The sequence below is a fragment of the Pongo pygmaeus genome, chromosome 19, assembly GCF_028885625.2.
Source record: "Pongo pygmaeus isolate AG05252 chromosome 19, NHGRI_mPonPyg2-v2.0_pri, whole genome shotgun sequence".
In the NCBI taxonomy this organism is placed as follows: Eukaryota; Metazoa; Chordata; class Mammalia; order Primates; family Hominidae; genus Pongo; species Pongo pygmaeus.
Window position 1 is genome coordinate 72,726,726 of NC_072392.2, and position 27,840 is coordinate 72,754,565.

At 55.4% G+C, this 27,840-nt stretch overlaps 1 protein-coding gene across 14 annotated transcripts; it reads left to right on the forward strand.

The window, feature by feature from the left end:
* Positions 1-108: 108 nt before the first annotated feature.
* On the forward strand, positions 109-26,507 carry STARD3 (StAR related lipid transfer domain containing 3). 14 transcript variants are annotated; one of them, XM_054457272.2, is made up of 16 exons: positions 109-285; positions 15,078-15,121; positions 16,554-16,823; positions 20,053-20,130; positions 20,827-20,904; positions 21,025-21,078; positions 21,457-21,574; positions 21,773-21,871; positions 22,102-22,157; positions 22,482-22,574; positions 23,234-23,296; positions 23,454-23,549; positions 23,837-23,916; positions 24,008-24,112; positions 25,278-25,394; positions 25,829-26,507. In XM_054457272.2, exons 3-16 carry the CDS (start codon positions 16,605-16,607, stop codon positions 26,154-26,156), a joined length of 1,584 nt encoding a protein of 527 aa, XP_054313247.1. In that variant the 5' UTR covers positions 109-285; positions 15,078-15,121; positions 16,554-16,604; the 3' UTR covers positions 26,157-26,507. The 14 variants fall into 14 exon arrangements, with proteins under 14 accessions (XP_054313247.1, XP_054313251.1, XP_054313246.1 ...); XM_054457276.2 differs by having other exon boundaries at positions 25,278-25,371; XM_054457270.2 differs by having other exon boundaries at positions 141-285; positions 23,183-23,296.
* The last annotated feature ends 1,333 nt before the right edge of the window (positions 26,508-27,840 follow it).

Genomic DNA, 27,840 nt, shown 5'->3' on the forward strand with positions numbered 1-27,840 from the left:
GTGGCCTAATAACGACGGCCCTGGTTTTCCTCCCACTCCCCTACCCTTAGGTAGGCACTTAGACTCCGGCCTTTGAGTCCGCTTCTGCGCAGGGCGGGGGCTGGAGGCGGGGCGAAGGGGCGGGGCCGCAGAGGAACGCAAGTCCCGCTTCGCTCTCGGGGGCGGACTCAGCGGCGGAAGTGGCGCTGCCGGAAGATCTTTTTCCGCTCTGAGGCGCTACTGAGGCCGCGGAGCCGGACTGCGGTTGGGGCGGGAAGAGCCGGGGCCGTGGCTGACATGGAGCAGGTGGGTCCCGGAGCGGTCGCTGGGAGCGGGTGGCGTGCGAGGGCCGTCTTCCGCCGGTCGAACCCGCTTCCCCGCCCGCTGTCCGTGCTGGGTTCCGTCCGACCCTTCCCACACCCGCTGCGTCTCAGGTTCCGCCCCCTTCCTCTGCCTGGCCTCGCTCCGCCCCGCGCGGGTCGGGGTCTCCAGCACTGACTCTTGGCGACCCCGCCTATCCTGGGGAGCCCGGGGAGGGCGTTCGGGATCTCCTTCCAAAACCTCCGTGTTAACTGAGGAGAGAGGCGAGGGGGAGGTGTCTGGGTGTTACGAGCAGGGGCAGGTATGGGGAGGGGTCGGAATCTGGGGTGAGAGGAAAACATCTACGCATTCCGGTAGCTCTGCGTCTCAGTGTCATCCCGTGTCTCCCCAACTTCCTTTCGAAACGGCCGTGAATAACTTCCTAATTGGTATTAAAAGGGCCCTTTGAAGTCTTGAGTTCTTAGAGGTGCATAGTACCATTGACACTCATTCCTAATGACACGTTCCCCCACCCCGCGTTTTTGGCTTAGTCAGTGTCTCCTGGTTTTCTTCGTACCGCTCTGACAGTCGGTCAAAGTCCCGCTTCACGTTTTCCTCTGTCACCCAGCCCCTCGCTCTGTACACTGAGTCTCAGTGGTCTCATTTTCCCCCACGGCTTCAGCTTTACACCAACTAAATACCCAGATCCACATCTTCAGCGCAGCCCTTCCCTGGAGCTCCACGCTTGCCCATCCAGCGGCCATTGGGACAGCTCTGCTTCACATGGGGCTCACTGAGTCCAAACTTGAACTGGTCTTTTCCTTGCAGATTAATTCTTCCTCTACCCCAACGCAGCCGGAAGTCTGGTAATTACCTTACACTTTCTCCTCTCTTTCAAGTCCCACATCTTAAAAGTGACCTAGTACTGCCAACTTCCTGAACATCCTTCAAACCTGGGCCCGCTCCATCTCTTTTGTTACCACGCTGTTGATGTATTGTCAGTTCCCAACAGTCCAGCCCTGGCAGCTTGCAGCCCAGTCTCTAAACTGTAACTCTTGTGATCCTTTTAGAACACAAGTCTTATGGTGCAGTTCCTTGCTGATAACCTTTTTCTGGCTTTCTATTGCCTGTGTGCGAACCCCTAGCACAATTTATACAGCTCTCTGTGATCTGACCTAGCAGTCTCCTATGTGCACCCTAAGGTCCAATAATATGGCACTGCCGCATGTGCCATGCCGTATCTTCATGACTCTGCACACACCAGCCCCCGCTCCTTGGAAACCTCCTCCCTCTCTTGTCTGCTGGGCTACCTTCTACATGTTTTTCAGTGCAGGCAGGGCTGCCTCCGCCTAACCCCCAAGGTTAATTGCCCTTCTGTGTCCTGTAGCACCCTGTCCATAATAGCATAGTAGCTGAGAATACAGACTCCTGGATCATACTGCCTGGGTTCTGACCTGTTTGGTAACCTTGATGAAGTCAGTGCCTCAATTTCCTCACTTGTAAAATGGAGGTAGGAATGTCTCTACTTCATAGAGTTGTGAGGATTGAATGGAATATTGTATGTTTAGGTCTTAAACCAGTGCTAGGCACAAGAATGCTCAATAAATTAAAGTGAGTTGCCTGGGTGCAGTGGCTCATGCATGTAATCCTAGTAATTTGGGAGGCAAGGCAGGATGGTCGCTTGAGGCCAGGGGTTTGCAACTAGCCTGGGTGACATAGTGAGACCCCATCGCTACAAAAATTTAAAAAACGAGCTGAGCATGGTGGTACGTGTGGGAGGATCCTTTGAGCCCAGGAATTTGAAGTTACAACGAGATATGGTTGTGCCACTGCACTCTAGTGTGAGGGACAGAGTGAGATCCTGTTTCTAAAATAAATAAAAAGATAGTTATTACTAGTATGTAAGGACAACATAGTTCACCAGTTATGATTTTTAATTTCATAAGTTGTCTGAGGATGGTCGAAGTGGCTTACTAGTCATTTGATAGAGCCTAGCTCTTTGTCAATAAATAAAATGCTGGAGTGGAGGACACTGCGGGCAGAATCTGGATTTATTGAGTGAAGATTCAAGAGTGAAAAAGGCTCAGACCTGGTCTGCTCAGGAAAACCAGTCTGGAAGTGTGTGTGTGTTACATGGCAAGCATTGAATCTAGAGAAATGTATAGAGCTGGGAACTAGAGGGAGAAAAAGACCAGGGGCGGCTTCTGAGGAGCTGACAGTTAATGGGGCCTATAAAGCGATGGGAGGATTTTATCAGAGGGAGGCAGAGGCTGGAGTGGGCTCAGAGATCAGAAAGCTGGGTCCTCTGAACAGAGCTCCAGTAGATGGTGGCTGGGTGGGGGAACAGGGGAGACGGAGCTGAGGAAGACAGAGGCAGCGTCCTCTGCTGAGGCTGGCAATTCTTTTCCTGTATCGGCCATGAGGAAGCATCCCTTGAGTTGGGAGCCAACAGGGACCATGCCTGGGGGCAACTATGCTCCGGAGGCCTAGTACCTGGTGTTTGGGGCCAGGCCCCCTGGATAGGGCCATTGTGCATGCCTTTGGGCTGGGCCTTCTTTGGAGCTCTTTTGCCTCCCTGTAATGCCCACCCTCCTTGCCTCCAGCTGGTAGATGCTGACTCTTCAAGGCCAGGGTCAGATGGCCCCTCCTCCCCGTGGCTTTTTTGACTTCACTCATTCCAGCCTGGGTCAGATGATCCATTCTCTGGGAGCCCACGGTCCTTTGTTCATTCCTCCCTGAAAGCGCTGATCACAGCATGGTATTATTTATCTGCCAGTCTTCCTCACCAGACCCAGAGTCCCTGATGGACCAGAACAGGGTCCTGTGGCCCCAGGACTTGCACTGCGTCCAGCACACTGTAGGCCCTTGGAACCTGCATGTTGCATTAAGTTGAGCTCTCAACACAGCTAGACTTGTTAAGGGAGAGCGGTGCGGGGGAGATAAAAAATCCAGCACATCTGGCAGCTTGTGCCTGTTCCACTGAGTGCGAGAGCCTGTTGGCTCCACTTTACAGATGAGGAAGCTGAGGTTCAGGGGAGGTAAGGTCAAGATCACTCAGCAGGGATTTAAAGAGCTGTCTCCTGACTCCAGGTCTGCATGTCTCCCACAAACTGCCTTGGGGTCCCAGCCTCCAAGGGGGCAGGTGCCACATCAGTAGGACAAAAGATAAGTGTCCCTTTTTCTGGCTGAGGAGAGGCTAATCCTGGCTTTGTCCAGGCAGGGTTGGTGCCTGGAGGATCCTGTGCTGAAACCGGCTCCCCTCCGCCTCCCCACCCCCCCTCCCCTTGTCACTCGCCCTAGGGGGGCCTTTTCTTGAGAGGACTGAGATCTCTCCTGGAAGATGACTGGCCATTTCCAGACTAACCTTGGGAACTCGACCTCGCTGGTTTACGTAGCAGCACGAAGAGGGCAGGTGGGGCCTGATTCACTGGCCCTGAGTGGGTCAGGGGTCATGGAATCACAGAACTGGGGGCATCCCTGATGATTCACAGGGCCTGGCACAAGGGGGAAAGGAGGGCAAGTGGATCTTAGTGTGTTAGGGTCTTCCTGTACACTGCACCCGCAGAGCCTCCCCAGCTGGGGGGAGGAGTGTGTGGTGGTGAGTCTTGTTTCTATTTGGCTTAACTCTTCCCCTTCCGCTTCCTCAGAAGGAAAGGAGAAACGGAGCCAGGCTTTGGCTTTGGGTCTTATTTGTCATTGTAGCTGTGTCCTCCTTTCCCTACACTCCCGCTTCTCCAGGGGATTTCCCAAACCCTCTGTGGAGGGCTACAGTAGGGCCAGTCAGCCAAACGTCCCGAGGCTGATGGCATGGGCCGGTAACCCTGAATGTGCCATCCTAGCCAGGCACAGTGGTGCACGCCTGTAGGTTCAACTACTTGGGAACCTACTCCCAAGTTTTTGACTCCAGGATTGATGTCCAACCCCAAACCCACACCCTTTCTCCTGTTCCAGGGTGGACATTAGGGATCCACAGACTAGCTAACTTACTAGACATGTACTGTGGCCAGGCACTGTGGCTGTGACTTAGACCTCAAGGGCTTAGGACAGATGGCCTCGAAACATCTAGCTGTGATAAGGGAAATGCTGACCCAGAGTTACTTGGGAGGCTGAGGCACGATTGCTTGAGCCCAGGAGTTTGAGACCACAGTGTCCTATGATCGCGCCTGTGAATAGCCACTGCACTCCAGTCTGGCAACATAGTGAGACCTGTCTCTTAAAAAAAAAAAAGTGTCATTCTGGGTCAGCCCCCTGAAGCCAGAGTCTACCCTTCCATTCAGCAGTACTGCTGGGACTCTCAGTTTGGGCAAAGTGCTATGCTGGACCTGCCTGGCCAGCGCCCTGCCTCTAACACTGTCACCATGGGTAATAGTAGTAATAGCTGCTATTAATTAAGCACAGACACTGTGCATGTGTTATTTCTAATCCCTTCAGGCTCTGTGAAGTAGGTACTATATTCTCCCCATTTTACAGAAAAGGAGACTGAAGTTCAGAGAAACCCAGTGATTTGGTCAAGGGCACACAATCTAATAAGGAATGGCGTTAGGTTTTTGCCTCCAGGACTGGTGTCCAACCCCAAACCCACAGCCTTTCTCCTGTTCCAGGGTAGACATTATGGATCCACAGGCTAACTTACTAGACACGTATCATGGCCAGGCACTGTGACTGTGACTTGGACCTCAAGGGCTTAGGACAGATGGCCTCGAGACATCCAGCTGTGATAAGGGAAGTGCTGACCCAGAGTTCTGAAAGGTCAGGGGAGTCTGGAGGGTGAGGAGAAGCTCTGCCCAGGAGGTGACATTTGAACTAGTCTCTGAAGCGCCAGAGTTCTCCCCAAAGGAAGGAGGTCATTCAAGAATGAGGAAACAGGGAGCCCAGGCGATGGGCTGTGGTGTGTCCTGGGAGCAGCCAATGATCAGCAGAGTAGAGGCGGTGATCATACCCATAGCATAGCAAAAGAAGAGTGCTGGGGTCTGGAGTCCTGCCTCCTCCTTAACCCTCCCCTGTTATCAAAGACTCAAGGTTAACTCACCTTGAGTCTTCTCCCTACAAGTCAGGCTCAGGGAGGGGAGCAGATACCCTGGCTGAGGGCCCCCAGGAAACCAGTTCCTCTTGCCTTCTTGTGGAGGGAGTGCCTGGGCTCTGGGCAGGAAAGACCCCCACAGAGGGTGGAGTCCAGCTCCAGGAGAGGCAGCCTGGGCAGGGAGGGGCTGCTCTCCCGGCTGGGCGTGAGTGTCCACGTGCATTTGTGCATGTGCTGCTGTAGGGAAGAGTGTAAATGGCCGTTCAGTGCATTTCCTGGAAACCCACTCTGAGCCTGTTACAGTTCTGGCACTGGGCATGCAGCAGGGAGTCCTTACTCTCATGGAGTCCGCATGCAAGTGGGAGACGATGGGCAGTAAACACAGACCAGTGAATGTATCATATGTCAGAGGTGACAAGTGCTGTGAAGAAAAATACGGCAGGGTAAGGGATGGAGGGTGCGGGCTAAATAGGGGTTCAGGAATGGTCTCTCCAAAGGGACATTTGTATAGGGACCTCATTGGAGTGAGAGAGCAAGTCATGCAAAGACCTGGGGAGGAGCTCCCGACAGAGCAGCAGGTGCAAGGGCCCTGGGGTAGAAGCATGCTTGATGTGTCCGCGGACAGCGAGGGACCAGTGTGGCTAGAGTAGAGGGCTCGAGGGGAAGAGGAAAGGGGAAGAGGAGGACTTGTAGGCTAGGGTGGGGACTTACGCCTTTATTCTGGGGAAGCCATTGGAGGTTGGGGCACTGGGGAGATGTGATTTGGCTTTTAACAGGATCCATGTGGCTGCTGTGTTGAGAACAGGCTGAAGGGGTGAGGACAAGGAAGAGTGGCAGGTAGAGGTGATGGCCTGGGCAGGGTGACATAGTGGTAGGTGAGCAGTGGGCAGATACTGGCCAGATTTTGCAGGAAGAGACAACAGGATTTGCTCATGGTTTGGATGTGGAAGGGAGGTGTGACCAGATGAATGCTAAGCCCAAAGAGGGCCTCTTGACACACTGTCCCCCAGCTAGCAAGGACTCTTGCGGGCAGCAACATTTGTACTTAGAAGGTCCCAGCCTGGCATGGGGGAAGGTCATGTTCCTCTGGGGTTGGCTCCGCTCTGCCTCTTCCTGGCTAGGGGACTGTGGGCAGCTCTCCTTCCCATGAGTCATCACTACAGCTTCTGGGAAGGGGTGTGATGCATTAAGGAGATGGTGTCTGCAGGGTGCCACCGCAGGCCATGGCCAGCTGGATCTGTGTCTTCTGCACCAGCCCATCTGGATGCAGTGCAGCCTCTCTGGTCTGCTATCCTGCGTTCCCCTAACTGGCACCCTCCTGGGCCAGCCAGCAGCAGGACACAGACCAAGGCCAACCTCCTCCACACCCAGGGCCTCTGCCTTCTACCCTCTGTGGAGTCTCCATTAACTTGACATTGACAGGGCTGCTTGACTCAAAACAAACCCAGCCCTGGCCTGAAGCCATCTCACCAGTCAGTCAGAGCTCAAGACTCTCTCTTTCTCTGGAGAAGAGCAGGAAAGTAATCCCAGCTAACCCTCATGCAGCCACCACTCTGTGTCAGAATCTTTTTTAGGCCATTGCATTGAATAAGTCATTTAATCCATATAAACCTGCCAGGAGTAGGTGATATTGTTAACCCCATTTTATAGGGGAGGAAACTGAGGCATGGTGAGGTTAAGTGACTAGCAAGGTGGAAATCTGAGGTTTGACCCATCTCCTGGCGTGGAGTCCAGTTCTCTCAGCTTCACTGATCCTTCCTGATTTGTACTGAGTTAGGGATCCCCTGGGAAGCCCCCATGGGCAGGGGGTGCTGGTGCTAGCATTTCCTGTGGATTATGGGAGGGGGATGTGTGGAGGACCTGTGTCTACTGTTCCTCTAGCCTCTGGGGGATTTGGAGAACCCACTCTGCCCAGAGATGTAAGTCATCTTTGGATATAGATGAGACTTGTTCCCTCTCCCCCTGAATCCCAGGGCATAGCTCTGTGGAATAAGCTCTAGCTAGAACTTGTAAAGTTTGGCCCAGCCCACCCTGGGAGGCTAGGAGGTGGGGAAGGGCCGGGAGACTCGAAGTGGTGGTGGTAGTTAATGTCTGTGTGGTTAGACGTTAACCAGTTACTCTGTGGTGCCAGGCACTGTCCTAGGCACGCTATAGTTATCATTGTCTCCTTTGGTGCCCCCAGACAGCCCAGGGTCAAGACGGGTAGCCTCAGTTTACAGATGCAGCAGTGGAGGCTTGCACAATGAGTAGGTGGCTTTGTTCAAATCACAGACCTAGGCCAGGTATAAAAGCCTAAGTGTGGTGTAATTCCAGCACTTTGGGAGGCCGAGGCGGGGAGATTGCTTGAGTCCAGGAGTTTGAGACCAGCCTGGGCAACATAGTGAGACCCTGTCTCTACAAAAAAAAAAAAAAAAAGAAGAAAAGAAAAGAAAAATTCGTCTGGCATGGTGGCGTCTGCCTGTAGTCCCAGCTACTCAGGAGGCTGAGGCGGGAAGATCACTTGAGCCAGGGAGTGTTTGAGGCTGCAATGAGCTGTATTCACACCACCGCACTCCAGCATGGGCGACAGAGCTAGACCCTGTCTCAAAAAAAAAAAAAAAAAAATCGCAGACTTGCCTTGACTAGGAAACGCCTACTGAGAGCTGCCGTCGGGCTTTGGAGCTGCCTCCCTGAAGAAAGGTGTCTGGAGCTTCTGGCCTGGGGTATGACAAAGGGCTAGCAAGGAACCCCCTCTGTGGCTCTGCAGCCTGAGATTTGTGGAAATTGAAAATTGGGGGTGGGTGAGTGGGAGGTGGCTTAGCCATCCTGCTGTCCTCCTCTTCTGTCTGCGTGAAGGGGCAGCCGATGCTGCTCCCTGGGTGGGAGCTTGCAATTGCAGAGGGGCGGGTCTCAAGAGGAAGGAGTAGAGATCAGTCCCTGCACTCCCCTAAGAGCCTCTGCCAGGAGCCAGGACAGTCCTCTACTTCCTGCCCCTCCCCCAACCTGGAATTCACCTCTGCCTGCAGCTGGATAACCTGGCCTTTCTATAGATGAAGGAACCAGGCTAGAGGGTTAGGGAGCTTGCTCTGAGCCACACAGCAGGTGAATTGTAGAGTTCAGATTTGAACCCAGGCCTTTTAGGGTGATTTTTATTACATGTCACTATAGTGTATTTAACCTCCCCCGCTCACAATTTCCCTCTTACTTGAAAGGTTTTTGTTTTGTTTGTTTTTTTGAGACAGAGTCTCGCTGTGTCACCCAGGCGGGAGTGCAATGGTGTGATCTCGGCCCACTGCAACGTCCGCTTCCTGGGTTCAAATGATTCTCCTGCCTCAGCCTCCCAAGTAGCTGGGATTACAGGCACGCGCCACCATGCCTGGCTAATTTTTTTGTATGTTTAGTAGAGACGAGGTTTCACCATGTTGGCCAGGCTGGCCTCAAACTCCTGACCTCAAGTGATCCTCCCGCCTCAGCCTCCCAAAGGGCTGAGCCACCGCTCCTAGCCCCGTCTTACCCGAAAAGTCTTGCCAGCTACTTAATCTATCCCAACCACCACTGACCAAGCACTTACCATACTCCCTCCTGACACCTACCTCAACACCCAGCCCTGTGACATAGGGATTCTTGCCTTTTTTTTTTTTTTTTGAGACGGAGTCTCACTCTGTCACCCAGAGTGGAGTGCAGTGGCGGGATCTCGGCTCACTGCAACCTCTGCCCGTCAGGTTCAGTCAATCCTCCCACCTCAGCCTCCCAAGTAGTTGGGACTACAGGTGCACGCCACCACACCCGGCTATTTTTTGTATTTTTAGTAGAGACAGGGTTTTGCCATGTTGGCCAGGCTGGTCTCAAACTCCTGACCTCAGGTGATCACCTGCCTCAGCCTCCCAAAGTGCTGAGATTATAGGCATGAGCCACTGTGTCTGGCTTCTTGCCTTTTCTTGTCGTGGTAAAATATACATAACATAAAACTTACCATTTTAACCTTTTGTTTGTTGTTTTTTGTTTTGTTTTGAGACAGGGTTTCCCTCTGTCACCCAGGCTTGAGTGCAGTGGCACGATCTCAGCCCACTGCAACCTCCACCTCCCCGGCTCAAGTGATCCTTCCTCCTCAGGCTCCTGAGTAGCTGGGACTGCAGGTGTGCACCACCACGCCTGGCGAATTTTTGTATTTTTTGTAGAGACAGGTCTTTGCTGTGTTGCCCAGACAGTTCTTGAACTCCTGAGCTCAAGCAGTCCTTCCTCCTTGGCCTCCCAAAGTGCTGGGATTATAGGCCTGAGCTCCCACACCCAGCCTATTGTTGCCTGTTTTAATGCAGCTGAGGAAACTGAGTCTCAGAAGGGTTATGCTTTGCCCCAGAGCACACAGCTAGGAAGGGGACAGTCTGAGATTTGAACCGTGACCTTACAGTCCGTTCCTTTTTCCATGATACCAGCCACCTCCTGTTTGCCCTGAGTCCAGCACACCACCCAAAACCCTATTACGAGTGGTGCTGGTACTATTGTATCCTAGGGTGAGGAAGAGAAGGCCTGGAAAGGGGTGTGGGGGCCTGTGCCCACCCCTTCCCTTTGCCTCACGAATAATCCTCTGTGCCCTGGCACCTGACTTCCCCCCTCCCCACCCGCTTCCCCCTCTAACCCAGGATGGTAAAACCTCCACTTTTGCTGGGTGTGGTGGCTCACGCCTATAATCCCAGCACTTTGGGAGGCCGAGGTGGGCAGATCACGAGGTCAAGAGATCGAGACCATCCTGGCCAACATGGTGAAACCCCATCTCTACTAAAAATACATAAATCAGCTGGCGTGGTGGCGGGCACCTGTAGTCCCAGCTACTTGGGAGGCTGAGGCAGGAGAATCGCTTGCACCTGGGAGGCGGAGGTTGCAGTGAGCCGAGATTGCGCCACTGCACTACAGCCTGGTGACAGAGCGAGACTCTGTCTCAAAAAAGTAAAAAAAAAAAAAAAAAAACCCTCCACTTTCCCCCCTACCTCCCACTCTCACTTCCTCCCCAAGCAGTTCAGCTTCCGCAGACATTCGACTGTCAAGTCTGCAGCCATCCCAGGCAGACTCCTTCACACCACACCTGCTGTTCCCCTCCTGACACTTCTGAAGGTGCTTGGGAGAGGCCAGTCACAGCAACCAGTGGGCTCTTTTGGCAGTGGGTGGGGTGCTGTTCCCAGGGGGCTGGGCTGTCTCCGAATTGTCCATTCCTGCCTCCCCCTCATCAGGAGGGTGGGTGTGGTGGGTGGGGGCTGGCGCTAGCTGTGATGCCTCTAGGGCTAGGCAGCCTACAGTCAGCCAGAGAATGAGCACTTTGGGGACTGCACAGGGCAGTTCCACACCACGGTGGGTTTTCATCACTTAGACTGGCAGGTGGTCTGATGGAGCTCAAAGGCCTTTCAAAGTCATCTGAGTGAGCCCCATTTTCAAACCCTAGCCAACGAGGCCTCACTCAGGGTGATGCTGGAGTTTGAGGAAAGGCTGACAGGTGGGATTCAGTAGCTGCTTTTACCCATAGCAGTCTGGTTTTTATCTGTTTTATATATTGAGGTTCCAAGTAAGGTATTACTATTTTAAATGTTTCTCTTGCTTTGCAAAGGAGGTGGTTTGTAGCTGGGTGCGGTGGCTCATGCCTGTAATCCCAGTACTTTGGGAGGCTGAAGTGGGAGGATCGCTTAAGCCCAGGAGTTCAAGACCAGCCTGGGCAACATAGACCTCATCTCTACAAAAAATTTAAAAATTAGCTGAGCATGGCCGGGCGCGGTGGCTCACACCTGTAATCCCAGCACTTTGGGAGGCTGAGGCGGGTGGATCACGAGGTCAGGAGATCGAGACCATCCTGGCTAACACGGTGAAACCCCGTCTCCACTAAAAATACAAAAAATTAGCCGGGCATGGTAGTGGGCACCTGTAGTCCCAGCTACTCGGGAGGCTGAGGCAGGAGAATGGCTTGAACCCAGGAGGCGGAGCTTGCAGTGAGCCTAGATCGCACCACTGAACTCCAGCCTGGGCGACAGAGTGAGACTCCATCTCAAAAAAAATTAATAAAAAATAAAAAAATAAAAATTAGCTGAGCATAATGGCATGTGCCTGTGGTCCCAGTTACTCGGGAGGCTGAGGCAGGAGGATCACTTGAGCCCAGGAGGTCAAAGCTACAGTGAGCCATGTTCACGCCTCTGGACTCCAGCCTGGATGACAGAGTGAGATCCTCTCTTTAAAAAAAGGCGGAGGGAGATGATTGAAAAAAACCACTGATTTTCCCCCAGATAAACAGAGGCTTGGTGAGAAGGACTTGCCCAGAGTTATGTGGAATTAGTGGTTGCCCAGAGACTGGGGTACAGGTTTCTTAACTCCGGGCCAGTGCTCTGCCTGATGTACAGGCTGTCATTTGGACTTTGAGCTGCTTTCGGTGGGAGGGTGATATCAAACCCCCTTTCTTTGACTCTTGGCCAACTGTCCCCGCCCCTGCCTTCGAGCCCCCATGCTTGGCTCCCATACTCCCTGGCATCTTCAACTCTCCCAGGCTCCCGCAACACCTCTGCTCTAGCCCCATCTGCGTCTCTCGCTTCGACAGGGACGTCTGGGCATGTGAGTGTCAGTGTGGTTGCCACTCCAAGTGCGTCTCACACCCAAGCTGCTGCCATCCAAGTCCTGTCCCCAGGGAGAGAGAAAGTCAGAGGGAAAGACAGACAGACACAGAAGTAGACTGGAGTAGGCGAGCGACAGCACCTGGAAGTGAGGCAAGGACCAAGGAGGGAGGGAGGGAGGAGAGAGGCAGATAGAGAAGAGAAGAGAGAGAGAAATGTGGAGAAAGTGGGAGAGACTGATGGGAGTGGAGAGAAAGACTCATAAATGGAAGATAGATTGAGAGGAAGACCCAGATGGGGAAAAATAAAGACAGACATGGATGACGATATGTTCTGTGGGCTGTGGGGAAACAGGCATTCTTGTACATTGCTAGTGGGAGTGCAAACTGCAAAGGGAACTTGGCAATACCTCACAAAACCGCATATGCAATTTGACCCAGCAATACCACTTCTAGGAATCTGTCTTGAAGATGTATTTCCAACAACGGGAATATGTATATGTATATATATATATATATGCTCAAGGTTATTCATTGCAGCATTTCTGGAATTACAAATCTAAGCGCTCATTCATGGGAGACTGAATAAACTATGGTTTGCCTATAAAATGGAGTACCAAGCATCTCTATCAAAGAACGAGAAAGACAATGTAAAACTGACATGGAGTGCTCACCAGGATATACTGTTTAGTGAAAAAATAACAAGCAAGAGCACATCTGTAGTAAGCTACTGTCCATGTAAGAAAGGAAGGATATAAGAAATATAAGGCTGAGCGCGGTGGCTCACGCCTGTAATCCCAGCACTTTGGGAGGCCAAGGCAGGCAGATCACCTGAGGTTGGGAATTCAAAACCAGCCTGGCCAATATGGTGAAACCCCATCTCTACTAAAAATATAAAGTTAGCTGGACATGGTGGCGCATGCCTGTAATCCAGGCTACTTGGGAGGCTGATGCAGGAGAATCGCTTGACCCTGGGAGGTGGAGGTTGCAGTGAGCCGGGATCGCGCCACTGCACTCCAGCCTGGGCCACAGAGTGAGACTCCGTCTCAAAAAAAAAAAAAAAAGAAAAAAAAGAAATATATACAAAGAAAGCATATTCCTTTGTACAAAAGAAATATAAGAAGGATAAAGCAGACACTAAAGCCGTAAATTACTGCTCACACGTGTAATCCCAGCACTTTGGGAGACCAAGAAGGGAGGATTGCTTGAGCCCAGGACTTCAAGAACACCCCATCTCTTAAAGATAGGTTACTGTTAGGGGTTGAATCGTGTCCCCCACAAAAAGGATACGTTGAAGTCCTAACCACCTGTACCTCAGAATGTGATCTTATTTGGAACTGGAGTCATTGCAGATGTGATCAGTCAAGGTGAGGTCATCTTGGAGGAGGGTGGGCCCATTATGACTGGTGTCCATATCAGGAGATGGCAGTGTGAAGACGGACACATGGGAAGAGCACCATGTGACAGCGAAGAGCGGTCGGCGTGTGTGGCTACAACCTGAGTCACGCCAGATTGCTCACACGCTGTCAGGAACCAGGAAGAGGCAAGGAAGGGGTCAGAGGGAACACGGCCCTCCCAATACCTTTCTCAGACTTCCAGCCTCCTGAACTGTGAGATGATAAATGTCCATCATTTCAAACAAACAAACCCAAAATGACAGACATGGGAGAGGGAGAGGGAGACGGAGACAGGTAAAAAGATACTTAGAAAGGAAATACAGGCCAGGCGCAGTGACTCATGCCTGTAATCCCAACACCGGGGGAAGCCCAAAACGGGAGGATCCTTGAGCCAGGGAGTTTGAGACCAGCCTGGGTAACATAGTGAGACCCTCGTCTCTAAAAAAAATAAAATAAAATGAATTAGCCTGGTGTGGTGGCGGGCGCCTGTGGTCTCAGCTACTTGGGAGGCTGAGGCGGGAGGATCGCTTGAGCTCAGAAGTTGAAGGCTGCAGTGAGCCATGATCGTGCCACTGCACTCCAGCCTGGTTGACAGAGCAAGACCCTGCCTCTAAAAAAACAAACAAAACCCCACACAGATGGAAAGTGACTTTGTGAAACAGATACAAAAGATGAGGAGAGATGGAGAGAGTGAGGAAGGGAGACAGGTCTTACTGCAAACAAAAGGGCCGTCAGAGGCAGGGAAATGTCACCTGCCCTGGAGCTGCAGCCTGTCACCATGAGGGATGCACTGAGCATGCAGTCTGGCACAGATCTGGCTGATGGATGTTGGGGGTCCCATTGCCAGCGGCCTGTCACATCCCCTCCCCATCGCCTGTTTCCAGAGCTGAGCCCAGCTTTTCCGTAGCACTGTGGAGATGAACCTGTCATGGGGCTCAGAGTGTGGTGTTGGGAGTAGCCTTGGCCTGGTGCCTCTGCCTCACCTGCCCTCCGACTCTGCTGCAAACAGTCAGTTCCTGTTTGTGGGGGCTTGCACAGGGGCAGAGGGATGGACGAGCTGGCTTGCTCAGAACCTCCTGCCAGCCACAAACTGAGCTGCGCTTGTTTTGGACGCGGTAGACTGAGGGGCCCAGGAGGGTAGTCCACATATCGAAAGTGTGGCGGGACACGTCAGGAGGGAGAGTGGTTAGATCTTGCTTTCCCAAGATCAGGGACAAACATCTAGAGCTTCCCTTCCTCTAGCCCCCAAACCACTCCCTGGTGCTGGAATGTGGGGAGACTCAGGGAGCCTCTTGGTCAAGTCCCAGAAGCTCAGGCCCCACCAAGCTGGTGAGTTTTTGCCTCCCCGCTTCAGCTCCTCTGACATTCTTTTTTCTTTTTTTTTTGAGACGGAGTCTCGCTCTGTCGCCCATGCTGGAGTGTGGAGTGCAGTGGCGTGATCTCTCCTCATTGCAAGCTTCGCCTCCCAGGTTCACGCCATTCTCCTGCCTCAGCCTCTCAAATAGCTGGGACTACAGGCACCGGTCACCACGCCCGGCTAATTTTTTATTTTGTAGTTTTAGTAGAGATGGGGTTTCACTGTGTTAGCCAGGATGGTCTCGATCTCTTGACCTTGTGATCCGCCCACCTCCGCCTCCCAAAGTGCTGGGATTACAGGCGTGAGCCACCGCGCCCAGCTTCCTCTCTGACTTTCAATGGGACCTTTCCTTCTCACCTAAGGGACGGGGCCTCTTAGAGCCCAGCACATGGGTGGGGCAGAGACCATAGGCCTGGGGGCTACATGGCAGGGAGGGAGTGCCAGCGTTCCTTTTGTCTTTAGGGTTCCTGAGAGCCTGATGCTGGCACAGGATGGTAAGGGATTGGGTAAGTCCATTCACCTCTCTGGGCCTTGGTTGTCATATCTGTAAAAGAAGAGGAACCGTCCCTGCCCTGAGTGGGCATGAACGTGGGTGTGGATTTGTGGGCATGGGGCGGGGGGCGGTAGAGCACTGGGCTGGCCTCCAGAGTGGCTGCTTCCTGCTCTCTTTAGGGTTTGCCCTGTTCCTGTCTGCTGTGTAGCATGGAGCTGAGGGCCAGGAGACCCACTGAGCATTCATTTATTCAACAATCAATTACAAAGCACCTATTGCATGCCAGGCATTGTGCTGGGCACCAGGGAGTCAGCAGTGACCATGTCAGATAAAGCCCATGAGGCCGTGGAGTTTACAGTCTAGTGAGAGAAGGGTAAACAGTGAAATAAAACAATAAAGATCATTTCAGATAGTGACCCAGCTCACTGAAGAAAGGAAGGCAGCTTACTATCATGTTACGCTGTGAGTTGGAGCAGGAGGGTGGGAGGCTCTCTGAGGAGAGGACTTTTGAGCTGCCCGTTGAAAGGTCTGTGGGAGAACATTCCAGGCATGGGGAGAGCCAGATCCAAGGTCCCAAGGCAGGACGGGGCAGCTGTATTGAGGGATGTAAAAGAAGGCCAGAGTGGCAGTGGCAGCAAGACAGGGAGAAGGGCTGGGCAAAGGCCACCTGCAGGCCTGGACTGAGAGGGCCTGGTGAGGAGGAGACTGTTAGCCTGAGAAGGGTGGGGAACCCTGGGAGGGCATTGGAACGCATTCTCTAGACCGGCTATGTGAAGAGCAGGAGGGTGAGAGAGGCAGCCTGGAGGCCCACCCGTGAGAAGCAGATTGCCGTGGTCCAGGCAGAGATGGTGGTGGTTGGACCTGGGCAGGGCAAGGGGTGGTGGAGCTGAGAGGGACCAAGATGCCTGCTCTCCATAGCTCCAAGCACACAGACACTGCTCTAGGAAGGCCCTCCCAGTTGCCATGGATCAGGGGGTGGGAGGGGAAGACTGGCTGCTGGGAGGGAATGTGGCTTTGTGCTTGGAAAACAAAGAACAGAGCTTGGGGCCCTCTTCTCCTGGGGGTGGTGGCAGGCCCAGAGGCTGTTGACAGGACCAGAGGCTGGAGCTCAGGGCTGGGCCTGGCAGGAGCAGGCTGCAGCCCCAGAGATCCAGGAGGGGGTAGGTGCCCACGCAGAGGGACCCCAGAGCCCTCCAGGGGTGAACCCTGTGGCTGCTGGGCTTGGGGCAGGGAGCACCAGGAAGGAGAACAGATAATTAGTGGAATGCTTAACCCTGCAGCCTGGGAGCCAGGCTGGTGGAGGACATTTGGGCAACAGTGCTCTGGGCCGTGGGCTTGGGACCCAGTGTAGAGACAAATGCCTTTGGGAGCCAGTGGCGGCCCTGGGGGCTGTGTGGGAGGGACAGGAGGAGGTTGACAGGACTCTGCCTCTGCCTCGCCCCCAGCCCTGCCGTTGAGGCCCCGCCCTCCCCACCCTGAGGTGGGGGCCCACCAGGATGAGCAAGCTGCCCGGGGAGCTGACCCGAGACTTGGAGCGCAGCCTGCCTGCCGTGGCCTCCCTGGGCTCCTCGCTGTCCCACAGCCAGAGCCTCTCCTCGCACCTCCTTCTGCCGCCTGAGAAGCGAAGGGCCATCTCTGATGTCCGCCGCACCTTCTGTCTCTTCGTCACCTTCGACCTGCTCTTCATCTCCCTGCTCTGGATCATCGAACTGAATGTGAGTGGGGGTGAGGTGGGGGCACGGGCCATGTTGCAGGCCACCCGGGCCTCAGTTTGTCCATCTGCCACATGGGAGGGCTGCCTCTCCCCCGGGGTTGGTTAGCTGGGTAAAATGAAGACTGGGAGGAACAACAGGAGTTCTCATATTCTGAATGAAGGAATGTGGAGGGGTTCTGAGGGGTTGCGTCATTTGGCCAAGGTCCCTCTGCACGCATGTGTGTGAAGGCGACGGCCTTGAACCCACCCTCCAGCTGAGTTCATGCTCTTGGCCTCTGCCCCATACTGCCCCCTAGTGGAGGCTCCCAAGAGAGGAGGACGGAGAGACCCAGCTCTGGCAGAGCTGTTGAAACCTTTGTCTTCTTTCTGCCTGCCACTGCCCTCTGACTCCAGTTGGTTCATTCATTCGTTTGTTCGATGATTCATTCATTCATTCAGCAAACATTTTTTGAGTCTCTGCTGTGTCCCAGGCACTGTGCTAAAACCAGACACTAGGCAGGTGTGGTGGTGCACACCTGTTGTCCCAGCCGTTCGGGAGTCTGAGGTGGGAGGATCGCTTGAGTCCAGAAGTCTGAGGCTGCAGTGAGCCATGATTGCACCACTGCATTCCAGCCTGGGTGACAGAGTGAGACCCTGACTCAAATAAATAAGTAAATAAAAGTAGAGGGCACAGTGGGAAGCAAAACAGGAAAAACTCCCAGTTCCCAGTGGCTCTAATGAGATGCTGCCGGGCAGCCTGGAGACCAGAGCTGCCCCACCCCCACCCCACGCAGTGCTTGGCCCACCCTCAGGAACACAGTCTAGTTGGCAGTGGCCTGATCTGGTCTCCAGGCAGGGCCAAGCCCACAGAAGCAGGATCCCTGGAAGCAGGGCACCCCAGGCTCAGTTCTGTCCCAGCTCCGCCTCGGCGTTGACCCGATGACCTCAGCAAGGGACTCAGCCCCTTGAGTCCTCCCCTCGTTTTCCTTCTGCAGCATGGGCTCCCCATCAGAGTTCTGGATGGCAAGGGCCCTTCCTCCAGGTCTCAAGCTTATGTGACAAGAAAACGATGTCTTGTTAATAGAGGTGATGAGCTCAGAGAAGGGGCCAGCTCGGGGCAAAGAGATTAAGTTTGATTCTGGGCATGTTGAGCTGGAGGGAGAGACAGGGCTCTGAGGGTGACTGTTGATTGTGCACCAGAGATGAGCTGGCACCTTCAGTGAGCTGGAGCCACGGCCATGGATGGCCCTAGGGGCCATCTTACCCATGAAAAAGCTGTGGCCCAGCAGGCTCAGGGCCTTCTGCAGAGCTTCTGAGGTCTTAGGCAGACTTCCTTTTCAAGGTCCCATCCAACATCAAAGTAAACACTAAAACTTACCTGCATCCTTCATTGAATACATGTTTCCTTACCCGAGAAGAGCTGAAAAGATTTTGATGATTTTACTTTTGTTTTGTTTTGAGACAGGGTCTCGCTCTGTTGGCCAGGCTGGAGTGCATTGGTGTGATCATAGCTCACTGTAGCCTCCAACTTCTAGGTTCAAGGGTTCCTCCCGCCTCAGCCTCCCCAGTAGCTGGGACCACAGGTGCACGACCACATTTGGCTATTTTTTTTTTTTTTTTTGGTAGAGATGGAGTCTCACTATGTTGCCCAGGCTGGTCTCAAACTCCTGGACTCAAGTGATCCTCCCATCTCGGCCTCTCACAGTGCTGGGATTAGAGGCATGAGCCACTGTGCCTGGCCTCTGTAATTGTGCTTTTGAAGTTATTTGGCTGTGTTGGCTGCGATTGCTCTGCAGTCCTCATGCGTACCTGGGAATTCTTGCAAAGTGAGAAGATCTAACTTACTAATCGTTTTCAGATGTCATGAAACATTTCAGAATCCTGCACTGAACAATTAGTAGAGTCCGCATGATGTTTCCCTTGGCAGACATTTAATTAAAATTGTATTGATTTTCGGTCTTGTAGTTTTATTTTTGTATTTGGGAGCATATATTTTTAGTTCACTGACAGACTGTGTCTGTGTTGCCCAGTGGTTACAAGGACTCAGTAGGGTCGTGCTGAGCAGGGGGTTTGGAGCCAGAGAGTGGCAAAGCAGGGGCTGAGACTTGGCTCTCCCGAGTCCTGATCAGTCAGCACCAGTGGGTGCCCAGGCTGGAGAGAAGAGGGAGGAGGACAGAGCTCTGAGGCCCAGTGACTGAGGGTGGAAGGGGCTGCAGAGCCCAGGGCAGAGTCTGAGGAGCAAGAGGAGTGCTGGGTGGTGTGGGTTGGGTGGGATGGGGTGGGTGGGTGGCAGGCCTGGGGGCCTCACCAGCAGCCAGAGGAGAGGTGGCATCAGATTTCGTGGAGCTGGGGTGGGCTTGAAGAAAAGGCGCATGGTGGGGCTGTGTGCTCAGTGGGGGAGCATCTGTATCTCTAACAAGCCCCCTCAGATTTGGCTGCCCTGCTGGAGAGCGGAAGCCCCAGTCTAGGCGGTTGTGAGGGGTCTTCCTCTCCGGGGTTCCTGGGCTCCATCGCCCAGAGTCCCTGTGTCCTCCCTTCTCCAGGGTGGCTGGTGCCCCACCTGAAGAAGCCTAGGCCCGTCATACCCGTCCTTCCGAGGAGTCAGGCCGCAGTCTGGCCTGGTGTCCATCCAGTTCCCTCAGACCTCTGGACATTGGAGTCGGGGCCAAGGCCTCAGGGGTCCTGGTGAAAATGTCTGGTGGGCTGGGGTAAGGACAGGGGCAAGGACACATCCACTCCGTCTCCACTTCACCCTCTCCAGCAGCGTGATGGATTTTGCCCATTAAGCATAAACCTAATCAATTGATTTGCCACCTGAGGCTCCGTCTGACACCACTGCCCACCCCCACCCCCCATCAGCCCAGATGGATTATGGCTGGGAAGATGGAGCACCGCAGTGCTGGGAGGGAAATGGGATTCTGTCAGAGGTGGGCTTCCGGCGCCCTTCTGCTGGCCCTGTGTAGGGCCTATTGCCTCCCCTGCACAGCCCCGAAGCCTCCAAGCTTGCCCCTTCCTGGGTAGGGTGCTGGAAGCAGGGCCTGGATCCTTAGAGGAGTGGTATTGGTGCCTGAGGTCTCTGGCCGTGGGCTGAGCTCCCTTGGTGCTTCCAGGGCCCCCTGGGTGGTGGCTTCGCGCCAACAGCCTCCCCTCCAGGTTCCTCCGTCCCCTACCTCTTGCCCCTTCTGGGAGGTGAGGGGCAGCCCCAGGCCCTTGCTTCTACCTGCAGAGCTCTTCCTGTCTCCCTCTCACAGACCAACACAGGCATCCGTAAGAACTTGGAGCAGGAGATCATCCAGTACAACTTTAAAACTTCCTTCTTTGACATCTTCGTGAGTGGCCTTGGGAGATCCTGGGGACCCCGGAGGCAGAGAGGGAGCAGGGAAATGACTTCCGCTGGGTTCTCTTTCTGCAGCATATATCCAGTCTGACCAGAGACTCGGCTCCCATCCTTCGGGAGCCATCAGTCGTTAAAATCTTTGCTCCACAAGGCTGGGCGCAGTGGCTCACGCCTGTAATCCTAGCACTTTGGGAGGCTGAGGTGGGTGGATCACTTGAGGTTAGAAGTTCGAAACCAGCTTGGCCATCATGGTGAAACCCCGTCTCTACTAAAAACACAAAAAATTAGCTGGGCATGGTGGTGCGCGCCCATAATCCCAGCTACTTGGGAGGCTGAGGCAGGAGAATCACTTGAACCTGGGAGGCGGAGGTTGCAGTGAGCTGAGATCGTGCCACCGCGCTCCAGCCTGGGTGACAGAGCAAGACTCTGTCTCAAAAAAAAAACAAAAAAAAACACCTTTCCTCCACAAAGCCCCCTTCAGAGAGCCCCAGGTGGGAGAGGGAAGATAAGACCCCTGTCCAAGGTTACATCCAAATTGTCCCAGAGAAATGCTGACTCAGTCGTTGTCCCCTGAGGTGTGCATGCCCATAGGAAGGGATTGTGGGGGCAGGACCAGAGGGGAGGTCAGCCTGCAGCAGGGTGGGGGGCAGTAGCTTCCTGTGACTGCCTGGCTGCCGTCCCCCACCAGGTCCTGGCCTTCTTCCGCTTCTCTGGACTGCTCCTGGGCTATGCCGTGCTGCGGCTCCAGCACTGGTGGGTGATTGCGGTAAGATGCCACTTTCCTGGCAGCTTCTGGGCCCTGGCAGGGCTGGTGGAAGGGACGGGATGTAGGAGGACTCACTTCCCAGCCTCTGCCTTCCCCTTCCTCCCTCCCTCCCCTGGGCAGGTCACGACGCTGGTGTCCAGTGCATTCCTCATTGTCAAGGTCATCCTCTCTGAGGTCAGTGGCTCAGGGTCTGGTCGGTTTGGTGGGCATCAAATCTGAGTGGTATGCTTCTAGAGAGGAGCATTTCTCTAATTTGGGGTGTCTGTCCCTGTTGTCCAGGTTAGGGGGAGAGGGAATCCTGTCCTTTGGTATCTCTAAGGAATTATCCTTCACCTGCTTCCCTGACTTAGCCCCCTGCAGCTCCAGGAATCAGAAAGTTCTTTCTCCAGCCTAATCCCAGTTTATCCTGCTGCAGACTTGAAAGGGTTCCCAAGCAGCTGCTACCAGGAATGGGGTGTATGCCAGTTTGGCTGGCTAGAGTTGGTAGCCGCAGGAGGGGGCTCTGGGTTTGGGGTGACCCCTGCCATGGAGCTCAGCCCCCTCCCTTCACAGCTGCTCAGCAAAGGGGCATTTGGCTACTTGCTCCCCATCGTCTCCTTTGTCCTCGCCTGGTTGGAGACCTGGTTCCTTGACTTCAAAGTCCTACCCCAGGAAGCCGAAGAGGAGCGATGTGAGTGCTCGCGGGTAGGGGGGTGCAGCGAGGGTTACCCCAGCCCCAAGAGAGGGGAGTTGCGGGCATGAGAGTCAGTCTGAAGCATCTTGCCACCTCTGAGCAGCCTCCAGTAGCCTGAGGGGGAGCTTGGGTGGGGGTACCCCAGGCTGCTAGGGTGTAACTGTCCTCGGTCTGGGACCGAGTTTGCTCCTCTAGGGTATCTTGCCGCCCAGGCTGCTGTTGCCCGTGGACCCCTGCTGTTCTCCGGTGCTCTGTCCGAGGGACAGTTCTATTCACCCCCAGAATCCTTTGCAGGTGAGGGCTGGTGTGTGGGGGAACTGCTTTCAGGGAGGGGCCTTGTGAGGAATGGGGTAGGCTGGGTCTGTTCTTTCTATTCCTTCTATCAGGCTCCCTGGGGAAAGCCAGCAACCCTCTCCCACACACTTTTATCCCCCACATCCTTGCACTCACATACACGAACCCCACTACCTCCCCACACTCTCTCCCCACCCCTTGCCATTGTCATCTGTGCCTGTTTTCTGCAGGGTCTGACAATGAATCAGATGAAGAAGTTGCTGGGAAGAAAAGTTTCTCTGCTCAGGTATTTGCCTGCCTACCGCTAACCTCTGCCCTTGGAATGGGTGCCTGGAGGACGGCCGGTGCGGGGGTCAGCCGGGGTGGGCAGGGGTTTCCCAGTAGAGGCTGAACCTCGGGCAATGCCCATCCGAGTGTCTGCCCCACCACCAGTCCGGCCCCCCTGGTCTGCCTCATGCCTGGGTGCACAGGTGGAGCAGCCCAGATCCCACATGTGGCTGGGCCAGGTCCCTCTGGGAAGCATGTGGTATGTCTAGAGAGAGAACAGGCCACGAACATGGTGGGCTACAGGCCCCAGGCTGACCCCTCCCTGCCTCCTGCTTCCGTCCAGGAGTGGGAGTACGTCCGCCAGGGGAAGGAGGCCACAGCAGTGGTGGACCAGATCTTGGCCCAGGAAGAGAACTGGAAGTTTGAGAAGAATAATGTAAGAAGCCCTCTCCCACCTGACCTTCCCATGCGTGTTAGGAGTTTCTGTTCTCTTTTCTGAGGCCTGAGGAAGAAACCCAAAGATTACATGGGTTGGAGCCAGATTCCTGCCCCAAGAGAGGGAGCTGGGTCCTCGGGTTGGCAGGAGGCTGGGCTGGATTGGACGTTTCCCCCCGCGCCCCTCGGCCCCCCTTCCCTGCACCACACTGTCTTTACTTCCCTGCTGTTCTGCCCCCTTGGCTCCAGGCTTTGAAGGGGAAGCCAGGCTTCTGCTCTGCATCCGTTGTTTCGTTTCATGATCAAAACAACATTATCTACAAAGATTGTAGAGAGCTTGGAAAACAGAGAGCAACATGCCCCAGTCCCTCTCTCTGGCCAGTTCTTGTGGCAGCCCCATTGGCCTGGAGACATGGTTTTTTGTGGTTGCAGCCGCAGCTGTCCCCCCATCTTTTAACTCGGCATCAAAAGCCTCTCTCCCGCCAGTGCCATAGGTTTGTTAGAGCTGCTGTTTTGTAACAGCTGCTCAGGTATCCCCAAACTCCTGGAGTTTTCCACCCTGAGCTGTTAAAAACCTGCCCTGCCTGTCACCCATTTCTGTGCCACCAGCCCACCCCCTGCCTCCACTCTCCTCCCTGCCACCTTCTGTCCCTGCCACAGGAATATGGGGACACCGTGTACACCATTGAAGTTCCCTTTCACGGCAAGACGTTTATCCTGAAGGTGAGTGAGGGGAGCGGGTTTCCTGGAGCCCCAGACAGCACAGGAGGCTCCAGGAAGGGGCCGAGGGGCCCTCTGGTGGGTGCCCCCCACCAAGAGGGAGGGGTTGGTCTGCCTGAGCCCATCTGGCACCACCCAGCCCTCTGCCGCCCTGTCCCAGACCTTCCTGCCCTGTCCTGCGGAGCTCGTGTACCAGGAGGTGATCCTGCAGCCCGAGAGGATGGTGCTGTGGAACAAGACAGTGACTGCCTGCCAGGTGAGCCCAGCCTGGCTGCCTCTTAAGGCACAGATGGGGGCACAGCCACGCCCCAGTGGGATCACTGAAGCACTCAGCGCCTCAGCTGCCCCATCTGTATAGTGGGTGTGATGGTAACAGTGCCTGCTCGAGAGGGTCGGGAGGAGGGCGGGAGGAGTGCTCATCAGGCGCTGCCCAGGGCCTACGGATGGCAATAGCAGTTAGTTAGTAAAGGGGCCTGGGGTGTTCCCATCCCTGGGGTTTTCCTGGGGCGACCTGTTCCAAAAGTCTCCGTTGACGGCCCTCAGATCCTGCAGCGAGTGGAAGACAACACCCTCATCTCCTATGACGTGTCTGCAGGGGCTGCGGGTGGCGTGGTCTCTCCAAGGTGAGTCCCTGCTGGGCCCCCTCCTCTCAGCCAGGTCTTCTGCACTTTGGCCTTGGGTCATTGTCCCCTGAACTAACCCTCCCTCCCCCAGGGACTTCGTGAATGTCCGGCGCATTGAGCGGCGCAGGGACCGATACTTGTCATCAGGGATCGCCACCGCACACAGTGCCAAGCCCCCAACGCACAAATATGTCCGGTGAGCCTCACTTTGCCTGGGGTCACCCCTGCCAGCCCCTCCCCTGGGAGCATTGAGCAGTGCAGGGTACAGCGTGTACAGCTGGGTACTTCCCCTGCTGAGGCTGCGTTCCTGTTCCCTGTCTCGCTGGGCTCTGCTTCTCCCAGCTACTAATCCTGCTAATCTTGCTGCTCTGTCTGTGGAGGTGGGGGGTGGTGGACAGCTGGAACCAAGCCACCAACGCTGGACGGGATGTGCGGCGGTGGCTGGCTGGGGTAGACCATGGATGGGGACCCGTGCAGGGAAGGGGCCTGAGAGCCATGTGCTCACTCTGGGCTGATTGACCTGAGCAGGAGGCTCTATGCTCTGGGTTTCATCTTCCTGCCTAAGGAGACTTGGGTCCCCTTTCGTCCCCTTCACCCTGTCCTCACTCCGTCATCTTTCTCTGGAGTGGCTCAGGAGTCCCCCAAAGATAAAGGGATTATGGCCTTCCCGCATCTGTGCCTGGGCTTCTGGAGTCTTCCCTTTTGTCCAGTCAGGCTGTGGTGCTGCGGGTGGCCCCCTCCCATAGACCCCACTCTTCCCCATCCCCTCCTGGGTTCCAGCAGGAGCACTGTTCTTAGAATAGGATGCCAGGCTCTGCTTTGGGCACTGGACAGACTTGCTGGGTGCAGAGAAGCTCACTTCCTCTCTGGATGCCAACTTCCTTATCTGCAGAATGGGCTTAGGCGTGCTCAGTGGAGCTGAGGGAGAATGAAATGGTGATGAGATGTGAACTGTGCCTCCCCAGGCTTAGCCTTCTCCTGAGCAGGTGTCCCCTCCTGAAGGGGAAGGGGTAAGAAACCCCAGCCCAGCCTACTCTGCCATAGCAGGGCTGACCTAGAATCTCTGGACAGGGTGGATGAGGGCTGGGAAGGTGGTGAGCTCTCTGTCCCTGGGGGTGTGCAAGCACCAACAGGCTGTTGTGGGAGGATTCAAGCATCACAGAGTGGCTGGGGGTGGAGGGCCGATTCTGCAGCCCGTGGGACACCTGTGCTAAGCCTTGTTCAGACAGGGTAGCTCTGCCTTTCTGCTTCCAGCCCAGTCCCAGCTGGGCCAAGAATGGAGTGTGAGTGGTGGGGGCTGCGGGGGGGTGTCAGGGCCTCACTGTGTTCCAAAGTCCCCCCAATGACGCCTCTTTCCATAGGGGAGAGAATGGCCCTGGGGGCTTCATCGTGCTCAAGTCGGCCAGTAACCCCCGTGTCTGCACCTTTGTCTGGATTCTTAATACAGATCTCAAGGTGGGGTGCTGGGGGGCTGCCAGGTGGGTTCCGTGGAGTGGAGGGGACCCTGCTGCTGACTTGGTTGCTGCATGACCTTGGGGGCTCTCTGCCATGCCTGGGCCTCCCCTTTGTCAGCCTCCTTTCTTACTTGAAAATTTGGGTCAGGGTCCAGATGGTCTCTTAGCCCTGGGTTGCTGTAGGGCATGTGCCCCCCCTTCTTACCTCTGAGTCCTGAGGCCCTGAGGAAGGGTGGCTGGTGGCCAGCCCAGCCCCACCCTAGTCTGTTTGTGTGGCTGGTGCCAAGAGCCAGGCCCAGCATGTTCTTCCTGCCAGGGGTGAGTGGGAGAGGGCGGCCCAGGCTGGATTCCAGAGCTGCACCTGCATTCTGGCCCAGAGCCCCCCTGCTGGTGCCAGCTGCAAGGGGAGACCCTGCTGAGGGCAGGCCATCAAGTGACTTCTGCCTGCCTTCCCCCAGGGCCGTCTGCCCCGGTACCTCATCCACCAGAGCCTCGCGGCCACCATGTTTGAATTTGCCTTTCACCTGCGACAGCGCATCAGCGAGCTGGGAGCCCGGGTGTGACTGTGCCCCCTCCCACCCTGCGGGCCAGGGTCCTGTCGCCACTACTTCCAGAGCCAGAAAGGGTGCCAGCTGGGCTTGCGCTGCCCACATGGGACCTGGCCCCAGGCTGTCACCCTCCACTGAGCCACGCCGTGCCTGGAGTCGACTGTCTGAGCAGGCTGTGGGGTGGAGCACTGGACTCCGGGGCCCCGCTGGCTGGAGGAAGTGGGGTCTGGCCTGTTGATGTTTACATGGCGCCCTGCCTCCTGGAGAAGCAGATTGCTCTCCCCCGCCTTGCCAGGGCAGGGTCTGGGCTGGGCACCTGACTTGGCTGGGGAGGACCAGTGCCCTGGGCAGGGCAGGGCCGCCTGTCACCCGTGTGAAGATGAAGGGGCTCTTCATCTGCCTGCGCTCTCGTCGGGTTTTTTAGGATTATTGAAAGAGTCTGGGACCCTTGTTGGGGAGTGGGTGGCAGGTGGGGGTGGGCTGCTGGCCGTGAATCTCTGCCTCTCCCAGGCTGTCCCCCTCCTCCCAGGGCCTCCTGGAGGACCTTTGTATTAAGCCAATTAAAAACATGAACTAAAAAAAAAAAAAAGCTCCAGACCCTCCCACTGCCTTGCCTCTTGAGGGCAGAGGAAGGCAGGCAGCAGCTTGGATGAAGAGGGAAGACCCCTCACACAACCTCTCCTGGGCTCACAGGAGGGCGGAGCCTGGGGAGCCAGTTCCTGGAACATGCCCCCGCTTCCCCCGGCTTTCCTGACCTGTTCAACTGAGCAGAGGACTGGTCAGAAAAAAATGCCCCGCCCCCTGCCAGGCTTCAGCGGGGCAAGTTAAAGTCTCTAGTCCAGGAATGGAGGTGGGGGTATGGGCACCTGGCAGTGCCCACAGCAAGCCTTGACTGTGTGGCCTGGAGATGGGGCCTGAGCTTCAGGGTCACTGAGGCACCTCTGGGATCCAGGACACCTGGAGCCCCGGACCTCCCAGACTCCACTCACCCATTCCCTCTCCCCGCACGGCACTCACACCAGGGGCGGCCTGGAGCCCGGATCGCAGGGCGGGGCCAGGCCACTGCCTGCCTTCCTCCTCCCTCCCGGCTGGCCTGCCCCTTGCCTGCCCGCATGCAGGCTTCCAGCAGAGCCAGCTTCTTCAGAGCCAGGTGGATCCTGTCTCAGTCCTGCCTAGGTGTGTGACCCTGGGCGAATCTACCTCTCTCAGCATCTGCTTCCTACTTTATGAAAATGGGACTGATGTCACAGGGTTGTTATGAGATTAAAAGATATGAAGAACCGGGGACAGTGCTCAGTAATCAATAGTCTGCAGTTCTGCACCCACGTGCTCCTGGGTACTCTGCCGTCCCCACAGGGTCCTGAGCTCCCCCTGTGACTGCCTCTCCTGCCGCCCTTTGTCCACTCGGCAGTGTTCTCACTCCTCATCCCCCCACACCCACCACCTGTCTGCCAGCTTCTTGCACCATGAGTTGCTACTCCTGAGGTGCTGCACTGTCCCCACAGCCATCTGTCTCCCCTGCTCCCCATGAAGGAGAGCCAGTCCCCTCCCAGGTAGCACATCGGAGTGGGCAGGCCCCAGAGCTCTTCTGGTCCTCTTGTAGTGGCCAGAAAGTGGGGAAAGGGGCCCAGAGAGGGGCAGGGACTGACCCATGATCACACAGCCTGTTTATGGCTGATATGGAGCTGGAACCAGGCCTTCTGACTGTCACCCATCAGAGCCCCTGGATTCCCATTTCACCCAACACAGGTGTTGGGGTAGAACTGGGGGCCCCCTCCACCCCTACTGGCCTGACTGTCTCCTGAGACCTGTCTCCTAAGACCACTTATCTGACCTCCGGCCATGGGGAAGGAAAACACCTGGCCAAGGCTCATGCCCCAGGTTCCCAGGCATGGAGTTGACCGTCTCCGCCCCTGCTGGTG

Bases quoted from the DNA above. Each gene is read 5' to 3' on its own strand.
- STARD3 (XM_054457271.2), top strand. From the start codon at position 16,605: ATGAGCAAGCTGCCCGGGGAGCTGACCCGAGACTTGGAGCGCAGCCTG. The intron at 21,872-22,101 runs GTGAGGGCTGGT...TGTTTTCTGCAG, and splicing joins ACCCCCAGAATCCTTTGCAG to GGTCTGACAATGAATCAGAT. The intron at 22,158-22,481 runs GTATTTGCCTGC...GCTTCCGTCCAG, and splicing joins AGAAAAGTTTCTCTGCTCAG to GAGTGGGAGTACGTCCGCCA.